Here is a 16,860-nt window from a genome sequence, read left to right on the forward strand (position 1 = left end):
AACCATTCCCCCTTGTCCTATCACTATCTGCCTGTGTAAAAAGTTGCTCTCCCTCTTTTTTGTAAGCCCCCTTTAAGCACTGAAGTTCAAAATGAGGTCTCCATGGAGCCTTCTCTTGTCCTGCTGGAGTCAGTGGAGGGGATCCTGTTTGGCTGGCTGGAGCTGGGTAACTTCTCACCACAGCAGGTGAACACGGCTCAGAAGCACAGGGAAGGAAAAGGATGTGCATTTTGATGATAAATCCATCACAAACACTGACTGTTCTGTGACTTTATTTACTGGAAAATACCTGTGGCTGCCCTGGAAGGCAGTTTAAAATGAATGGGTATTTCATTTTTGGTTTAACACCTTAGGTAGCCCAGGCAATAAAGGTAGTTTACAAAGGCTCCTCTAGTTTTAGGACACAGGCACAAGTCATCAAAAGACAGTCTTGCAGAAGTCTATTTATCAATAAAATATTTAATAAACTTATCTGTACAAAATATTAAAAAGGTTATTGAAGAGTATACAAGAATATTTATTTAACAAATATATACTGCTATATAATATATTCAAGAAAATATAGATTGCTGTTTACAGTTCATTTACAATCCCATATGTACAATCTATTTAAACTTTAGATACATACAAACAATGCATTTACACCATCACATACAGAGCTATCTTCTTTAGAGATATTTCACGCACCCAGACCTGAAAAAGCTGAACAAATACATGGATAGTTCAGAGGCACACACAGGGATACGAGTATTGCTTCAAAAATCATAACTACTAGAAATACAGCTATTGGAAACTTTTTCATTTTTTGATATTTTCCTTTCTAATCAAAGAAAAGAACATATAAATAAAACCACGACTGACCAGCAGAGAGGCTCATTTTGTCAAAGGAACTGCAGAAAGTGTTGACTTGACTCCAGAAACAGAGCACACAGAGATGGGATTCAAAGGGACTGAGCAAACTGGATCAACATTGCTCCTGCTTCATCTGAGACAGGGAGCAGCAGGAGCAGAGCAGGCCTGTGCTGCAGACAAGGGTCCATTTCCTTTGGGCAGCATCTCCACCAGCTCTTCCAGTGGGAGCAAGACAGAGCTGGTGACCCCAGGTGGGCACAGCCCCTGACTGCTCCTCAGGCTGAGAGCTCCATTTGCAAAGGCTCTGCACAAACTGGACCTTCAGCAGCTCAGGAACCTTTCTTTAAAAGGTTAATCACTCACAGCAGGTGGGATGAATGTAAGCAGGGTGATCACCCTCCTCCCTGGGCAAGGAGAGGATGAGCTGCTCCTACAAAATGTCCCATCCCAGCTGATCCCTTCCCACCTACCCACTTAACTCTGGCACCCTCAAGGCCCAAAGCCTGGCCCCTCCCTGTGTGACCATCCCTTTCCCTGGCCTGTGGCTGCTGTTTCACACTGCTGCTGCTGCTGGCTGAGCTCCTGTGACCCCTTGGTGCTCAGCAGCTCCTGGCACAGCTCCCTGGGAGACCAGCTTGGGAGCAAAGCAGCCCCAGACTTTGCCTCCTGTTTATTCCCAACCATTCTCCTCCCCTCTCTTCACCACAGCAAGATGGAGAAAATGAGTGAAACACCACAGGGAGCACTACTATCTCCCCAAAAACTGGGGTCAAGGCCAATGCCAGAGCTCCCAGGGAGGCCAGGCTTGGCCCAGCCTCTGGGTCTCATTCCTCTGGTGATGGAGACCTGGCACCAGCACAGGTTGGCATTGTGGCAAAGAGAAGGGGAGACCCAAACACTCCCACCTTCCATCAGAAAGGGCCTTGAGTGTGTGACCCATTGTGAGCAGGTCCCCTCCTCGCACTGGGGTCACCCCTGCCAGACCTGTCCCCTCTCTGTCCCCTTCCCAAAGGCACAGACTGCACCTCCTCCTGCTGCTGAGTCTCACCCTTCCCCTCCTCACCCTCCTTCCCCCACCAAACACACAGCAAGTCTCTGCACTCCCCACCCTGAAAACCCAAAGCATGAGCACAACAATCAAAGCAGAAAAATGAGCTCACAAAAATGTACCACTGAACTATTAAGTGGTGATGACAGAAAAAAGGAGCAAAACCTGCTGAGAAACCATTGAAAATGTGTGGAGTTCTGGTTTCATCCATGCAATGAATGGAAATGGATGAGGCTTTGGTTTAAGATTTCTCAATACCAGTTCCATGCAAACGCTCTGGTGCCCAAGCTTCCTACCCCAGCCCATCCATTGAGCAAGAGTCAAACATGGAGCATCCATCAGCCTGCCAGTGCTCCCTCCCACCACCACCTACATCAGGCTCCTCTCCAGCATGGAAAATTCAGGGGTTGTCTGAGTACTGCAGCCAATAAAAGGGAAAAGCAGACACAGGGCTATTTGTGCCTTGAGGTGCAAAGATGCAAAACATCCTTTAAGATGTAGGATGGGCTCCTTGGTCAGTGGGTTACACCAGCATGAATTCCAAATTTTTGTCCTTTTGAAGGCCCAGATTATTGGCTGATAGGACATAAGTGATCTCCAGAGACATCTTTGCACCTCTATGTACCTCACAACACGTGCTAGGAGCAAAGAGCTTAGAAGGACTGAATGCAGCTGGTTTTACCCTGGAAGACATAAACCATCTTATGACAAAATTGAAGGTGTCACACTCACCGGCCTGGTGGAACATCTTGCTCTTTTACCAGGCATTAATTCAAAGATAGGAAAGACAGAAAAACTCTCCCTGACAAAGTCACAGGCTCCTGACCACCAGCAACACCCCACCCACAGAGCAGGTACTCCCCAACTCCTTTCCTTGTGTTTTCATGGAGGACACATTCCCACAGTGGGGACACTGCTACACTCTGCTCCTGCCACCCTGCATCTCCATTCTGACCCCACAAAAAAGGATCCTGGTGTGGGGATCCCAGCAAAGGGAGCTGCTCTGAGGCCAGTGGGACACACATGATCTGCTGGTCGTGAGGACTTTAAAAAGAGTCACACTGCCCTCAAAGACCTTGCTTTTCCCCACACAGGTTTTCCCATCCACTCACCTACCCAGAGCATGATGTGGAGAGAAAAACTCACCCCACAACTCCAGATGCACCCAGGACAGGGGACACAGCAAGTGGTTTGATGGGACTGCCCATGAGACAGCCCTTTGTTCTGATCATCTGCCAAACACAGTGGCACACAGCCCCATTTCAGGTGACAGCCTCTGTGCAACACCCACATTGCCCCACAGAGGTTTGTGTTTCCCTGGCACAGACAAAAGAGAAGGCACTTGGATTTCAGAACTCACTCCACACCCAGCAGGAAACCATGGAATTTCCCACCAGTTTCAGTCCAACCCAAGGATGAGCTGGGCTGGTATTTATGATGTATCTGCCACATTAACATGGGTCTCATGGGTTTTGATGTAACTATAAAAGCTGCTGTTGATACAACCACAACAAGCAGAAACTCATGGCAAAACTCCTGTCAGGGCTGGAGAGCAAAGCCATGGCATCCCCTCAGGGTGCTCTGCTCCACTTGGCACCTGCATTCCCTGAGTGATACCCAGCCTCTCTTGTCCCTCCCCTGCCAGAGAGGGGTGTGTGTGTTTGCTGCTCCATGGGGGCCTGAATATCCCTTTTGTGCATGTGGGATAAGGGCTTAAAACTGTAAAAGGAGCTGGTTTTTTTGCAAGGGGAGTGTGATGGAGAAATCCCTGCAGCAAGAGCTGGGCAGCCAAGGACTGGGTTAAAACCCAGGGGTGCAAACACACAGGAGTCACTGGCACTCAGACTTGAGCAGAAGGCTCAAGGGGTTTGCTTTTAATCAGAGCTGGTGCCTTTGCAGCCTTTTCCTCGTGGGTATGCCAACCATCAGCCAACAGGCAAAGAGGATGTGGCTCCATCTGCCAGTGCTGATCACAAGTCAGGCCACTGGGATCAATGTAGCTGTGCCAGAATGAAGCTACATCAAGCCCTTTTCCATATGAATCCTTCTCTCTGCCAGAGGATACTGATTTCCCTCCTATCATTGGATTTGAAGTATGATGTGAAAACAAAAAAAAACTGGGAGGGAGTACATGGTTAGACAAGCCCCCTATTCTAGGAGATAAAAAGCAGTTATTCCTTTAAAAAAATGAAATCTCTGATTCTTGGGAAGTATTTCTAGGCCAGAAGCACCCCTGGTGACCAGGGTTAAACAGGACAGAAAGTCATTTTGCTTCTGACTGCTCCTGAGGGCAGTGGCTGGAGCAGCAGCTCAAAGAACCCCCAGACAAGGCACACACACCAGTCAGTCCCTGTCCCAGCTGGGCAGGCTTCCCCAAATCCCAGCCCCAGTGCTCCTTAGTCAAATGAGATCATTCTGCAAGTTTCCCTACTCCTGTGCAATTACATTCCCGTGTCAGAGTGGAAGGAGCCAGTTAAGCATGGATACATAGTCCTTTCCAAATGCTCAATATTTCTAGTTTCACTAGTAATTATATCCTGCAGATAAAAATGGTGCTCAAGGTCAAACAAATCCTCCAGGAGAATATGCACTGCATGGAAACTGTTTGGGTTTGTTGTTTTTTTTGTTTTTTTTTTTTTTTTTTAACTGGAAAGGTTGTATAAATATTGCAGACTGAGAACCTATAATTATCCATTAAAATCACTCTGAGACTGCTGAATTAATATTTGTCCACATTCAACCTTTAGTCTCATATTTATAAAGTTTATGTGCTCCCAAAAATCAGCTCAGGCAAGAGGCAACTGATCAGAAATACATTTTTTCTGGACCTTTCCTTTGGCATTAGAGGGTGATGTTCTGCAGAGGAGCAGCTCCAGGGATGAGGGCTGGGCTGGGCTACCACCATCCTGCAGCCAGTGCCCCACCAACCTCTCACCAAGCAGGATTCACTGCTCCCTGCCCTCTACAGACACATCCCTGTGCTGCCCAGCAGTGCAGGGCTGCAACAACTCAGCTGAGAGAACCTCCCTGCCCAGGAAAGGCTTTCACACCCACCACTTCCATTCAGAATCATGTAAGGCTGGGAAAGATCAAGTCCATATTGACCATTAAATTATCTCCTCAAATATATCCACACAGTTTTTGAACACTTCCAGGGATGGTGACTCTACACTTCCCTGGGCAGAGCTTTACAACTCTTTCTGTGACTTTTCTTCCTCAAATATTTAATCTAAACCTCTACACATTTTGCCCAAGACTAATCCCACAGTTTGGTGCAATCTCCAAGCCTGCCTGGGGTGGAGAGGCAGCCCTTGCAGGATTCATGAGGGGGGCAGTGGTGCCTTTGCTCTGGAAGTGCTGCTGTGGGAGCAAGGAGCAATGTGGCAGCCAAGCCCTGCAGCTGGTACTCGCTCTGGGGAGCAGCAGAGTGACCCCCAGAGCCCCAGGAAAGGAACAGGTGGCACTTGGCACAGGCCCCAGGGATGCCCAGAGCTGGGAGAGCCAGGTTGGGTTCCCAAACCATGGACAGCATCGCTGCCAGCAGCAGCCTCTGTGCTCTCCCCAGCTCTTCTCCTCTCGTCTATGGTGGTGATCCATGGAACTGCAGCAACTGAGCCTCTGCTTTTGTCCCCAGCATCAGCAAAGCCATCATGGGGCTCAGGACTAAAGCCCCAGCAGTGGGCACTGCCCCAGAATCAGGGTTGGGGTGAAGTGTTTCAAGACCCAACCTGTCACCCTACTCTGTCTGCCACCTCCAGACCTGAGGAGGGTGACATCTGTCTGTTCCCTGCAACTCTGGCTGAAAAAATACAAGAACTGGGAGTCACTGGCATTACCAGCCCTTGGACACAGCACCACACGAGCAGGTCTCAGGACACCTTTTTGGTGGAGGCTCACAGGAGCCACCAGCCAGCAGGGGCTGCCAGGAGCTATATATATCTTGCTTGCATTTGAACTGCCCATGAATCTTCACCACAAATATTTGGAGGAAGGGGAGGGGGTAAAAGAAACAAAAACATTTTTAAAAATTGTCCCAGCAGTGAGAAAAACTATCAAACAACTGAAGGCAATTGAAAAATTAGGTACTTGCAAAGCTTGGTAACTTTACAACTGATGTGGAATCCAGCAGCTCCAGCACTGCTGTGCCAACATCCTTCCCCAGCCAGCTGTGCCAAAGCCAAAGGGCAGAGGAAATCCACAAACCCTCTGCTGACCCCTCCTCACCCACTCAGGAACCTCAGTCTCCCCAAATACCAACAGGGAGAAAACCCACAGCATGGACCTGATCCTGCCTTCCCTCCCACCCACAACCTCCAATTCTGAGCATCTCCCTGGAGACAGGTTGTGTTGGGTTAATGTGTATTCTATCACCATCTGTGGCACACACTATCTGCTAATGGGCCATCTTTAGGACAAGATGGGGCAATCAAATCAATTTCAAAATTATAATAATTTGGAGGGAGGGGGTTTACATGCTCCATTTCAGAGAGAAGCTTCTGCCTTTATTGGCAGACACCTGTCCTTCAAACCCGGACACAGGCCCATCATTAACATCCATGCTGAGGTAGGGAGATGGCTTTTCCTCTTGGATGCAAGGGTGTAAAGCCAGAGGAGCTCTGCAGGGGTCAAGGGGGTACATGAGACTTTGGGAACCACACAGCCTCTGAGCTGCCACCTGGCACAGCCTGAGGATGCAGAGCAGGGTCTGTGGGCGAGGATGGAGGGAGGCTGGGGTGTAATCCCAGTGGATCTGTCACTGTTTTCAATGGACACATTTACTTCCTACTGATGCACATGGGGGGAAGGGGCTGTTGAACCTCACCAAGGGTTTCTGGTCTTTGAAATTATTTGGATCTCAGTAGAGCTCTTTGAGGCAACCTCCTCTCTGCCCTGGCCAGGCTCAGCCTTCCCAGCAGAACATCCCTGCCATGGAGGACAACTGGATTTATGTAGGAAAAATCCCATGTTTTCCAGCAGGGATTTATCTCCTCCAAAAGCAAACTACATCAAGCATCACTAACAAGCACTGATGCTTACACACCAACACCCTGCCCACAAGAAAAAAAACAAACCATCAGACACAAAATCTGTGCAAATACATCTCTGATCTAAGCCAACCCACCCAGGAAGCCAAAGTTTGGTACCAAAAGCCACTGAGGTGCACCAGAAATGCTTCCCAGCATCCAAAGCACACCCTGGTATGGATGAAGAGCTTCTCTGGTTTAAAGGTGTAATTTATACACAGTAATTTATGAGTTACTAAAACCCTGCAGCCTGTTCAGCACAGTCAAAGCACCCCACTGCACACAGCAATCCCTGAGGGTAGACTCAGCCCTCTGCATGGGAAAGGTCTCTTCCTGGAGGATCCAGCTCCCTTAATGGAGCAGGGAGCAGCCAGCACTCCCAGGAGGGAATCAGCTCCCTGGGAAATCGATGCCAAAGGAAGATAGGGTGGAGCTTAGTGCTTTTATAGAGATTATTTGGAAAGAGAAGAACCCAAGTGAAATGGCTCTTCCCCAGGGAACTTGGGACCTTTGTTTCTCTCCAGACATGCTCAGGATGGCTGTGTGACTTGTGGGCCTGTGGCTGGGCTCCCAGTATGCCTTGGAAACACAGTTTGGGGCAGGAAAGGGAGGGGGCTCCCAACCAGGACCTCCTGCAGGACACAGACAACAGCACCAGCATTCCTGACCATGTGGAGTGAGGCATCTCCAGCTAACACCTCCAGGGGCCACCTCCATCTTTTTAAGAGCACAAGCTCTGCTTCAGACCTGACTCTTCTAGCCTCTGGTTCTCCTTCTTTCCTGTCTCCCCCAACAGACTCACAAACCTCTCCCCACTGCAAACAGGCCTGGACCAAGGGATTACAACCCACACCAGCCACAGGTTCTCTACTCCCTGCCTTCCCCTAGGAGGGAATCCTTATTTTTCCACTAGGAAAGCCAGGGCAGTAATTTGAAAACTGCCAAAAAAACTCCTTTAACTCAAAGAAAAGAGCATTCCTACCTCACCTCCATCCCACTGCCACAGCCAGAGGGTGATGCTGACCAAATCCCTCTGCCACAGACACCATTCCACCTCCACCCCAGGTCATCATTCCCACCAAGACAATTTTGGCTAGACATTTTCCAAAACCTTTGGGAAAAGAAGTTTTCAGCTCCACTTATGCAAACCAAGTGCATCAGGAAAAGCTCAGAGGCTGAGGAGATTATTCCCTTGGGGCTCTGCCAGGCTATGTGTCCCCCTTGCCAGGGGGGAACAGGCAAGGCACAGAGATGGTGGCAGCCTCACAGTCTCAGAGGGGCATCCCCCATCCTCTTGGGGTCATGGCCAGGCTAACCCAGGGAAGACAGGGGACACCTGCTCTGAGCTTGGCTTTTGGAAAGGCACACACCAAAATGTGAATGTGTGTGTATATATATATTTTATATATATATATTTATATTCATATATATATATATATATAAAACGGGCAGGGCTGCTGAGCAAGGCCAGGAGGGGCAGGAGAGCTGCAGAAATTGCTACCTGCAGCCACACGTCTCCACGACCATGTCCTCGTACTGTTTGTAAACCACATTGTTGCCAGAGTCTATGTAGAGGATGCTGATGGGGCTGAGCTTGGAGGGCACGCAGCAGCTCGGGGGGGTGGACTCGGGGTCCATGGAGTTCATCAGGGTCTGGATGATGGCGTGGTTGGTGGGCTCCAGGTGCGAGCGCAGCGGGAAGTCGCAGACCCCCTCGCAGTGATAGGCCTCGTAATCCAGGGGGGCGATTATCCAGTCATCCCAGCCCAGCTCCTTGAAGTTCACGTGCAGGGGCTTCCTGCTGCAGCGGGTCTTCGCCTTCTTGCCGTGGCCTCTGCCCCCGGAGCGGGCGGCGATGGTGGTCCTCCTCTTCCTCCGCTTGGGATACGCCTCCTGCCCGGGGTCGGGGGGCTCCAGGAAGGGGGGGCTGCCCAGGGCCTTGATCTTATCCCGGATCTCCTTGAAGAGGTTCTCCTTCCTCTGGGCGCGGGAGAAGGCCACGAGCAGGGCGCGCTCGTGGGGCTGCGGCCGCGGCTTGCCGAAGCCCAGCTGCCGGGGCGGCAGCGGCTGCCCCGACCGAGCCGACACCGTCCTCAGCTGGAAGCACAGCGGCTTTCCCGAGAGAGAGCTCTGCCTCCGAGCCCGCAGGGCCTCCCGGACATCGAACACCTCCCACCTGGAGGAGCCCGCGTCCGAAACGTCCGCAGCCCGGGAGTCCAGCAGCCGGGGCTGCTCGCCGTCCCGGCTGGGGCAGCTGGCGAGCAGCAGGTGGTGGAAGGTGCCCTCGGGGGACTGGGCCAGGCTCTGGTTCTCCGGGAGCGAGCGCAGGATCCGCAGCTCTGCGCCCGTCACCTCCTCTGCCTCGGGCAGGCTGGAGATGTCAAAGAGGTACCGCTGCTCCAGGGCGGATGGCGAGGCATCTGGAACAGATAACACGAAAGAAAAATAAAAGGAAAAAATGTTTAAATGTCAGCCAGCCAAAGCCAAGCTCTCATTAGGGAGGTGCAAGGGCTGCAGAGGTAATGGGGGAGATCTCGCTGTGCAACGCGGCTCCCTGAGCATCCCAGCTGGACACAGGCTGTGTGTCCTGCACCCAGGAGCGTCACTCTGGCTGGGGCCACCAAAAACAAATGGGGAGAAGAAGGTGCAGAGGGAGGAAGGAATCAATTCAAACAAGTGGCTTCTCATCAGCATTCTTCTCCACATCCTCAGGAGGCTTCTCTGCCTCCTCCCAGGTGCTCCAGTAACCCCAGACGCAACTATTCTGTTTTGGCACAGAAGACAAACCTGAATTTGTGCAGCACATTACCATCCCCTATCAGCAGGTTGTCACCAATTTCCTCTGCCCCAAGTATCACACACTTTTAACACGCTGTTAAAAATTCCACTTCCCCCTCGCAGATAGGCATAGGCACACAGATCTGATAGAAGCACCCACAGCAGCTGGAGGTGAGCCCAGCCTCAGTTTGTCGCTATTTTTAGTGGATCCAAAGACCTGACACAGATTCGTGCAGTTTCTGGCACTGAATAAATTTACTCCATGTGAATTTAAAAAAGAAACACCAGAGGAGGTGGAGCTGGGAAAAAGAGATGAATTGACTTCTGGCAGGGTTGTTTTTTGTTTTCTCCCTCGTTAACGAGAAACCTGACCTGGGCATGCTGCAAACATCTCTACTGTGCCCGGAGCGCCCCGACCCGCTGCCGGCAGAGCCCTGCCCGACACAGCCCTGCCCGACACCCGCCCGCAGCGCCCTGGGTGAGCCTGCACTGCCTGCCCTGGGGAAAGCTTCTCCCTGTCGTTTGCTGCTGCTGCTATTATCATTAACAGCAGTATTATTATTCGTTATAGTTATTAAAATTACTATTTGAAAAGCAGATCTAAAATTCCTACGAGAAGCAGATAAGAACAGATAAGGAGATCCCTTTGAAGAGTTCATCTGGTTTCGTTTTGCGCTGAAACTTCCCAGGACCTGTTCTCAGTTTTGACCGGCTCTCACAAGCCGAGCATTGCCCACCCTCCCATCGGAGCATCCTCCTCCCGGTCCTGCCTCGTTCCCCCGACGTTTCCCCATCAGTTTCCAGTAAACCTCCTCCCGCAAGGGCTGCCGGCAGGATACGGCTCCTTCTCGCTTTGGGAATGGCTTGGGGGGGCTCTCCCACCACGAGGCAGCCGGCGACAGGCACGGGGTGCGGCTGCCGCTGCTTTTCAGTTTGCGTTTTCATTTTATTCCATGGGGAAAGTATTATTTTTCTTCCCCCAACCGAGCGAACTTGGCCGGCAGGGCGCGAAGTACATATATACACGGATTTGTTAAAAGTATATCGTTAGGCGCCAATATGCGTTTTATTAATATTACTACTATTATTACTAGATTCGTGGGTATGAAGAGGGCAAAAGAGGGCGAAGGGGGAGAAGGGGACCGCGATGCCGGCGGCGTTAGCGGGAGTCGCTCCGGAACGCAGCAGCCGCCCGGGGCCGAGCGCCCGCCGGGGCACCGCGGCTGCGCTCCCTCCGCGGCCCGGCCCGGCCCGTCGCGGTGCCCCGCGGAGCTGTTCGGGCTGCAAAGGCTCTGGCAGGAGGGGAGATGCCGCGCCAGAAGCTGCTCTCAAGCTGCGCCGCACAGCCCGGCCCGCATCAGGTGTCGGGAGGTGCCAGAGCCGCCCGCACCGAGCTCACCCCGTCCCGGCCGCACCTCGCAGCCCGTCCCGAACCGCATCCCCAGCACCGAGCGTCATCCTTGATATGGACTGCGTGTGCAACCCCATCACCGCCCCAGAGCCCCTTCACCGGTGCCAGGCACAAACCTTTTGCTGTCCCCATCGCTATCCTCCCAACCGTATGCTCACGCACAACCCCGCTGCCAGGCTGTCCTCGCCCCCGCTCCCACGCTGAGATGCGCTCAGGGCTGCATTCCCGTTAAACACCTGGAACGCGCAGCCCCTATCCCGTGAAGCTCCATCCCCCGATATCATCGCGTGCGGAAAACAACGCACAACCCCATTCCCCAACCAACGCACAGTCCTATCCCAAGCACAGCCCCGTGCTAAGACCAACATGCGAGCATCCTCTCCGTGTGCCATCAGGTCCCGAAACTCACGCTCAGAGTGATGCACAACCCCGTGCACCCATCCTCACATCCACACAGGGGCCCGATCCCCACACCCGTGCACAACACCGTCACCGTCCCCAAGCCCCATCCTCGTCCCCGAGCCCGTTCCGAAGCCCAAGCACCGGCTTCTCGCGGCCCGACGGCGGGTCCCGGCGGGGCGGCCGCTGCTCGCCGCACTCACCGCTGCGCGCCCGCTCCGCGAAGCCCGTCACGGTGTCGGCGCGCCGGCCGGGGGCGCGGCGGGCGGCCAGCCGCTGGTACAGGGCCACCATGTAATGATGCGGCACCACCGTGCCGTTGCGGAGAGCCCCGTCCCTCCGCGGCGGGGAGGAGAAGGGGGAGGCGGCGGCGGCGGAGGAGGAGGAGGCGGAGGAAGGCGCGGCTGCCGAGGGTCGCTGGGGAGCGGCCGCAGCCGGGCCGCGCACGGCGGCGGCCTCCAGCCCGCGGCGGAGGCGGCAGGCTCCCAGCAGGCAGAGGCAGAGGGCGGCGGCGGCGGCGCGGAGGCGCATGGCGGCGGCCCGGGGCTCGGCGCGGAGCTGCTGCCGCCGCCGCTCCCCGCCCGCTTTTGAACATCGTCTTCGCCGCCGCCGCCGCCGCCGCCGCCACAGCGGGCCCGGCCGCCGCGCCCGGGAGCGCCCCCTGCCGGCGCCGCCGCGCCCCGCGAGCCCGAACCGCGCCCGCCCGGCAGGTGAGAGAGCCCGGACCGCACTGGAACTCAGTCCGGCAGGTGAGAGAGCCCGGACCGCACTGGAACGAGCCCCGGCAGGTGAGAGAGCCCGGACCGCACTGGAACGAGCCCCGGCAGGTGAGAGAGCCCGGACCGCACTGGAACTCAGTCCGGCAGGTGAGAGAGCCCGGACCGCACTGGAACTCAGTCCGGCAGGTGAGAGAGCCCGGACCGCACTGGAACTCAGTCCGGCAAGTGAGAGAGCCCGGACCGCACTGGAACGAGCCCCGGCAGGTGAGAGAGCCCGGACCGCACTGGAACGAGCCCCGGCAGGTGAGAGAGCCCGGACCGCACTGGAACGAGCCCCGGCAGGTGAGAGAGCCCGGACACCACTGGAACTCAGTCCGGCAGGTGAGAGAGCCCGGACCGCACTGGAACGAGCCCCGGCAGGTGAGAGAGCCCGGACACCACTGGAACTCAGTCCGGCAGGTGAGAGAGCCCGGACCGCACTGGAACGAGCCCCGGCAGGTGAGAGAGCCCGGACCCCATTGGAAGTCAGTCCGGCAGGTGAGAGACATCCGGACCAGCCTTGGAACGAGCCCCGGCAGGTGAGAGATCCTGGACCTCACTGGACCTCAGTCCGGCAGGTGAGAGATCCCGGACCAGCCTTGGAACGAGCCCCGGCAGGTGAGGGACAACCGGACCACTCTCGGACCTCAACCTGGCAGGTGAGGGACCACCGGACACCCTTGGAGCGAACCCCAGCAGGTGAGAGACCCCCCGCACCCCACTTAGAGCGAGCCCCGGTAGGTGAAAGACACCCGGACACCCTCTGACCGAGCTCCGCCAGGTGAGGGACCCCCGGACACTGCCGTGGACCTCACCCCAGGAGGTGAGGGATCTCCGTACCCCCCTTAGACCTCGCCCTGGAAGGTGAGGGACCCCCCGGACAGCCTCTTGGACCTCGTCCCGCCTGAGAGAGCCCCCAGACCCCCTTCGGAGCTCGCCCCGCCTCCCCTGCCAGGTGAGGGACCCCCGGAGCGTCCATCAGATCCCGCCCCGGGGCCCCCGGCAGGTGAGAGATCCCTCAAGGCTTCAGCCCACCCCCGCTGGGGGGACCCCTCATTTGGCGGGGTCCCACAGCCCCTGCCAAGGCGTCACCCCAGCCTAACTGTGGGGTGGGATGGGGTTGTGTGTGACTTTGCAAGGCGACCCCAGTTCGGGATGGAGGAAGGTTGGGGTGCCATCACCTCTGTTTGCAGGGGTCGTATTTCGGAGCGGGGAGCCCCCTACTGAAGACTGGACCGGGAAACTTCACCCCGATTGATACGGGTCACCCCCCACCCCGTACTGGGTGGGGGTCCCGGTCCCACACTGGAGATGGGGCAGTCCCGGCTCTGTTTCGAGGGGAGGAACCACCACCCTCGGTTTCAGACCCCTTTTCTCCGACACTGTCCCGCGGGGTGGTGCTGGCGGCGGGGCCGGGCCGGGGAGCCGGAGCGCCCCGTTCCGGGCCAGCCCCGGGCCCAGGCTCCCCCCGCACTGCCCGGGCTGCCCCGGGCTGCCCGAGCCTCCCCGGCCCGCTGATCCCGCCTCCGAGCCCGACACCGCAGCAAAACAAAGACCCGGCCCGGCTGCGGGCTGATGTTTTCCCTCGCACGGAGGGTTTCCTTGGTAAAATTCAGATGTTTCCTTGGGTCTCGATTAAAATAACAAAGTGGGGTATTTACTAGGATGTTATTTCAAGTCTCTTAAGTCCCTGGTTATGTCTGTTGCGATTTCTCCGCAAATACAAAAACAAGCGCTGCGATGATTTATTTGAAGGAATGTAGGTGTTTCGCCAAAACAAACACGGCTTTTTTTTTCCTTCTCCCCCCGAAACAATCGCTTCTCACGAGCATTTGTCGCTGCAGCCTCTTGGATTTCTTTCTGCTGTAACTTTACAGGTGTCTTGTCACAGTATCGCAAGCGGGTTTCTAATGCCAACCAGAGGCTTTGCTCGGTGTGTACACACACACTGCAGAGACACGGACGCCACTCCCAGGACACCATCCCAAGGAAACCCCATCCCGAGAAATTCCTGTCCCGTGCAGTGCTGGGTGGCCTGAAGCCGTTTGCACACCTTGCACAGCACTTGCAGAGTTCACACAGCCTTGCACAGGGCTTGCACAGCCTGTACGTGGAGTTGGCATGGCTTGCATGGCATTTGCACACGCAGCCCTGTGTTCACACAGGGCCTTGCACACACCACCCCCAGCAGTCAGTGACCCCCCAGCTGGGGCAGGAGGCAGAGGAAGGGCTGGCAGAGCAAGGCTTCATCAGCTGTTATTCTTCTGACTGTCCCTTATTCAATCCAGCCTGATGCTGCTCAGATACTAAAGGCCATTTTTAAAAACCATCTGACAAGACCTCCCAGCCCCGAGGCCTCACTCTCCCCTGGCCAGGGTGCTGAGACTCCACTCGGGAGCCGTCCCAGAACCAGAACGTGGCAGCAGGGCTCAGTGCTCAGGGCATCTCTTCCCAAAGATGGGAAGGCTGAAAAGCACTGTCCAGCCCTCAAAGAGCAATCCCAGGCTCCCAACTGTGCTCCTGATGCTCCCACTGCAGTGTATGGCAGCACTCCTTTCCCAGTGCTGCCCGAGCAAGGGATCAAAAGGGTCAGCAAAAGGATGGAAGGATGATGGGGTGGGAAGGACTGTTGAATGGGCAGACAAGTCTATCCATAAACCTCTGGGCTTCTTGCAATGGTTTCTGGAGCATCCTGCCTGGAATCATTTCACACAGTCAGTTTTATGGGAACAGTAAAAGGTACGAAATGGTGAGTATGGGCCTAGCCTCGGGCCCCAAAGTCTGTACATCCTCCTGCAGGCTGGGGTGCAGGTACCTGCCACACATGTGGAACCCCAAGCTTCACCAAGTTCCCTGGGACTGGAACTGTCACTGTTACTCATTTTTAATGTGTATCTCTCAAAAATTAAAGGTGTATTGATACAACAGACAGCTGTGCCTCCTGTTTGTTCTTCCCCCACAACTTTTTTTGCCCACAAACCAGTCCTCTTCTCAGAGAACAATGACCACCAGGACCAAATCCCTGCCTGCTGAGAGCTGGCAGAGTAGAGCAATGGGTTCCTGTGCATGAGTTTGCAGCACACCATCCTTGTCCCTGTGTGCAGCTGTCCCCATGACAGAGCCCTGTGCTGCTGGGTGACAAGAGCCAGATCCCTGTGCTCCCTGTCTGTATGGAGACCCAGACACACCCCACAGAACCCCAGTGACATGGACACATGTCTGTGAGCACTAGGTGCATGTGCCTGCACCAGAAGGCACATGAACACACACATACACACACACACACACACACACACACACACACACACACACACACACACAACCCTACACACAGGTACACCAACCCAAGCAGCAAATCCTCTGAGCTGGAGGAGGATAGATGTGAAATCCCACAGCTCATCCTCTCAACCACACAGTGTCTATGGAGATGCACGAGCACTGACTTTCCCATCTGTTCTCCATTGCAGCCTCATTTAAACCCTTTTGGGCTTTCTTGAATTTCCATCAGCCCAGCCCAGGCCAGCTGCAGGACCTTCCCAAGCCTCCTGAGCCCTGTGCAGCAGCACAGCAGCTCCTGCCCCCAGTCCTTCCCTGTGCTGGGGATGGGCTCCCTTCTCTCCCACTGCAAAACTTTCGTACAAAATTTCATGCTGGCAAAAAGCCACCTTCTACCAGCCCTCTTCCAAACCCAAATTAGCACGCTGCTGCAGCAGCAGAAATTGGAGAGGAAAGGCTGCAGTTTTATTTTACAACTCAATTAGCAAGTTTATACAGAAAAAAACACCCACATAACTGAGGGAGATTTTATGTCCGTTCAGCTTCACCAGCAAGTAGACTAGTTCCTCCTGAGGGCACTCCCCAGTGCTGTGGGCACAGTGATGTGCTCCTGCCTATGGGGCCCCTCAGCCAACGTGGTGATCCTGGCTCCAGCCCTGCTCACTTGCTCCATCTCTCTTTGCTCTTCCATTAAAAATCCTCTGGGTATCTCTATCACAGGCTGAAAAACACAGTTTTGAGACTGTCCTGACACCCTGTTCACTGAGTATTAAATCGGAAGTGGGCCAAAGCTTAAGATGAAGATAAAGGGCCACATTTGCCTTTAATTTTTCCCTAAGAACCAGTCCCAACTAACATGAAGCCAATGGCTGTATGCCCAGGAGGAATCCTGACTCCTGAAACAGCTTGCAGCATGTCCCACTGCAGTCTCTCCTTTCCTTGACCAATGCACCTTTCTGGTCAGGTTTCTGGAAAGAAAGGGACAGTCTTCTCACTAAGCCAGTTTTCTTACTGGCAACATTTTTTGGATGATTGCTTCAGGGTCAGGAAGGAATAATTTCTGTCTGGCTGACACTTGTGCTTGTCCCCTCTATTGCAGTCCCCCTTCTTCCACTCCCTACTTTTGTGCCCATCACAGCCCACTTACCCTTCTGCATTGTCCATGGTGGTTGGGGACCTTTGTGTGTGGAGCACTGAATCATTTTTATGCACAGGGGTTGAGTCCTGGTCATGGTGAATCACCCTACCATGCTACCTCCTCTTGTACAGCTGTGGGCAAGATCCCATCCTGGCAGAAGGGCTGCCCTAATGATG

The 16,860-nt window shown here is 54.4% G+C and overlaps 1 protein-coding gene across 1 annotated transcript; it reads right to left on the minus strand.

The window, feature by feature from the left end:
* Positions 1–261: 261 nt before the first annotated feature.
* Positions 262–12,950, minus strand: GDF7 (growth differentiation factor 7). The gene is made up of 2 exons (XM_056488263.1): positions 11,716–12,950; positions 262–9,344 (listed from the first exon to the last, which is right to left on the minus strand). Exons 1-2 carry the CDS (start codon positions 12,041–12,043, stop codon positions 8,422–8,424), a joined length of 1,251 nt encoding a protein of 416 aa, XP_056344238.1. The 5' UTR covers positions 12,044–12,950; the 3' UTR covers positions 262–8,421.
* Between the last annotated feature and the right edge of the window lie 3,910 nt (positions 12,951–16,860).

The sequence above is a fragment of the Oenanthe melanoleuca genome, chromosome 3 (assembly GCF_029582105.1).
Source record: "Oenanthe melanoleuca isolate GR-GAL-2019-014 chromosome 3, OMel1.0, whole genome shotgun sequence".
Classification (NCBI taxonomy): domain Eukaryota; kingdom Metazoa; phylum Chordata; class Aves; order Passeriformes; family Muscicapidae; genus Oenanthe; species Oenanthe melanoleuca.

Coding starts and splice junctions, on each gene's coding strand:
- GDF7 (XM_056488263.1), bottom strand. CDS start 12,043: ATGCGCCTCCGCGCCGCCGCCGCCGCCCTCTGCCTCTGCCTGCTGGGA. Junction 9,345..11,715: donor CGCGGAGCGGGCGCGCAGCG/GTGAGTGCGGCG, acceptor TATCTGTTCCAG/ATGCCTCGCCATCCGCCCTG.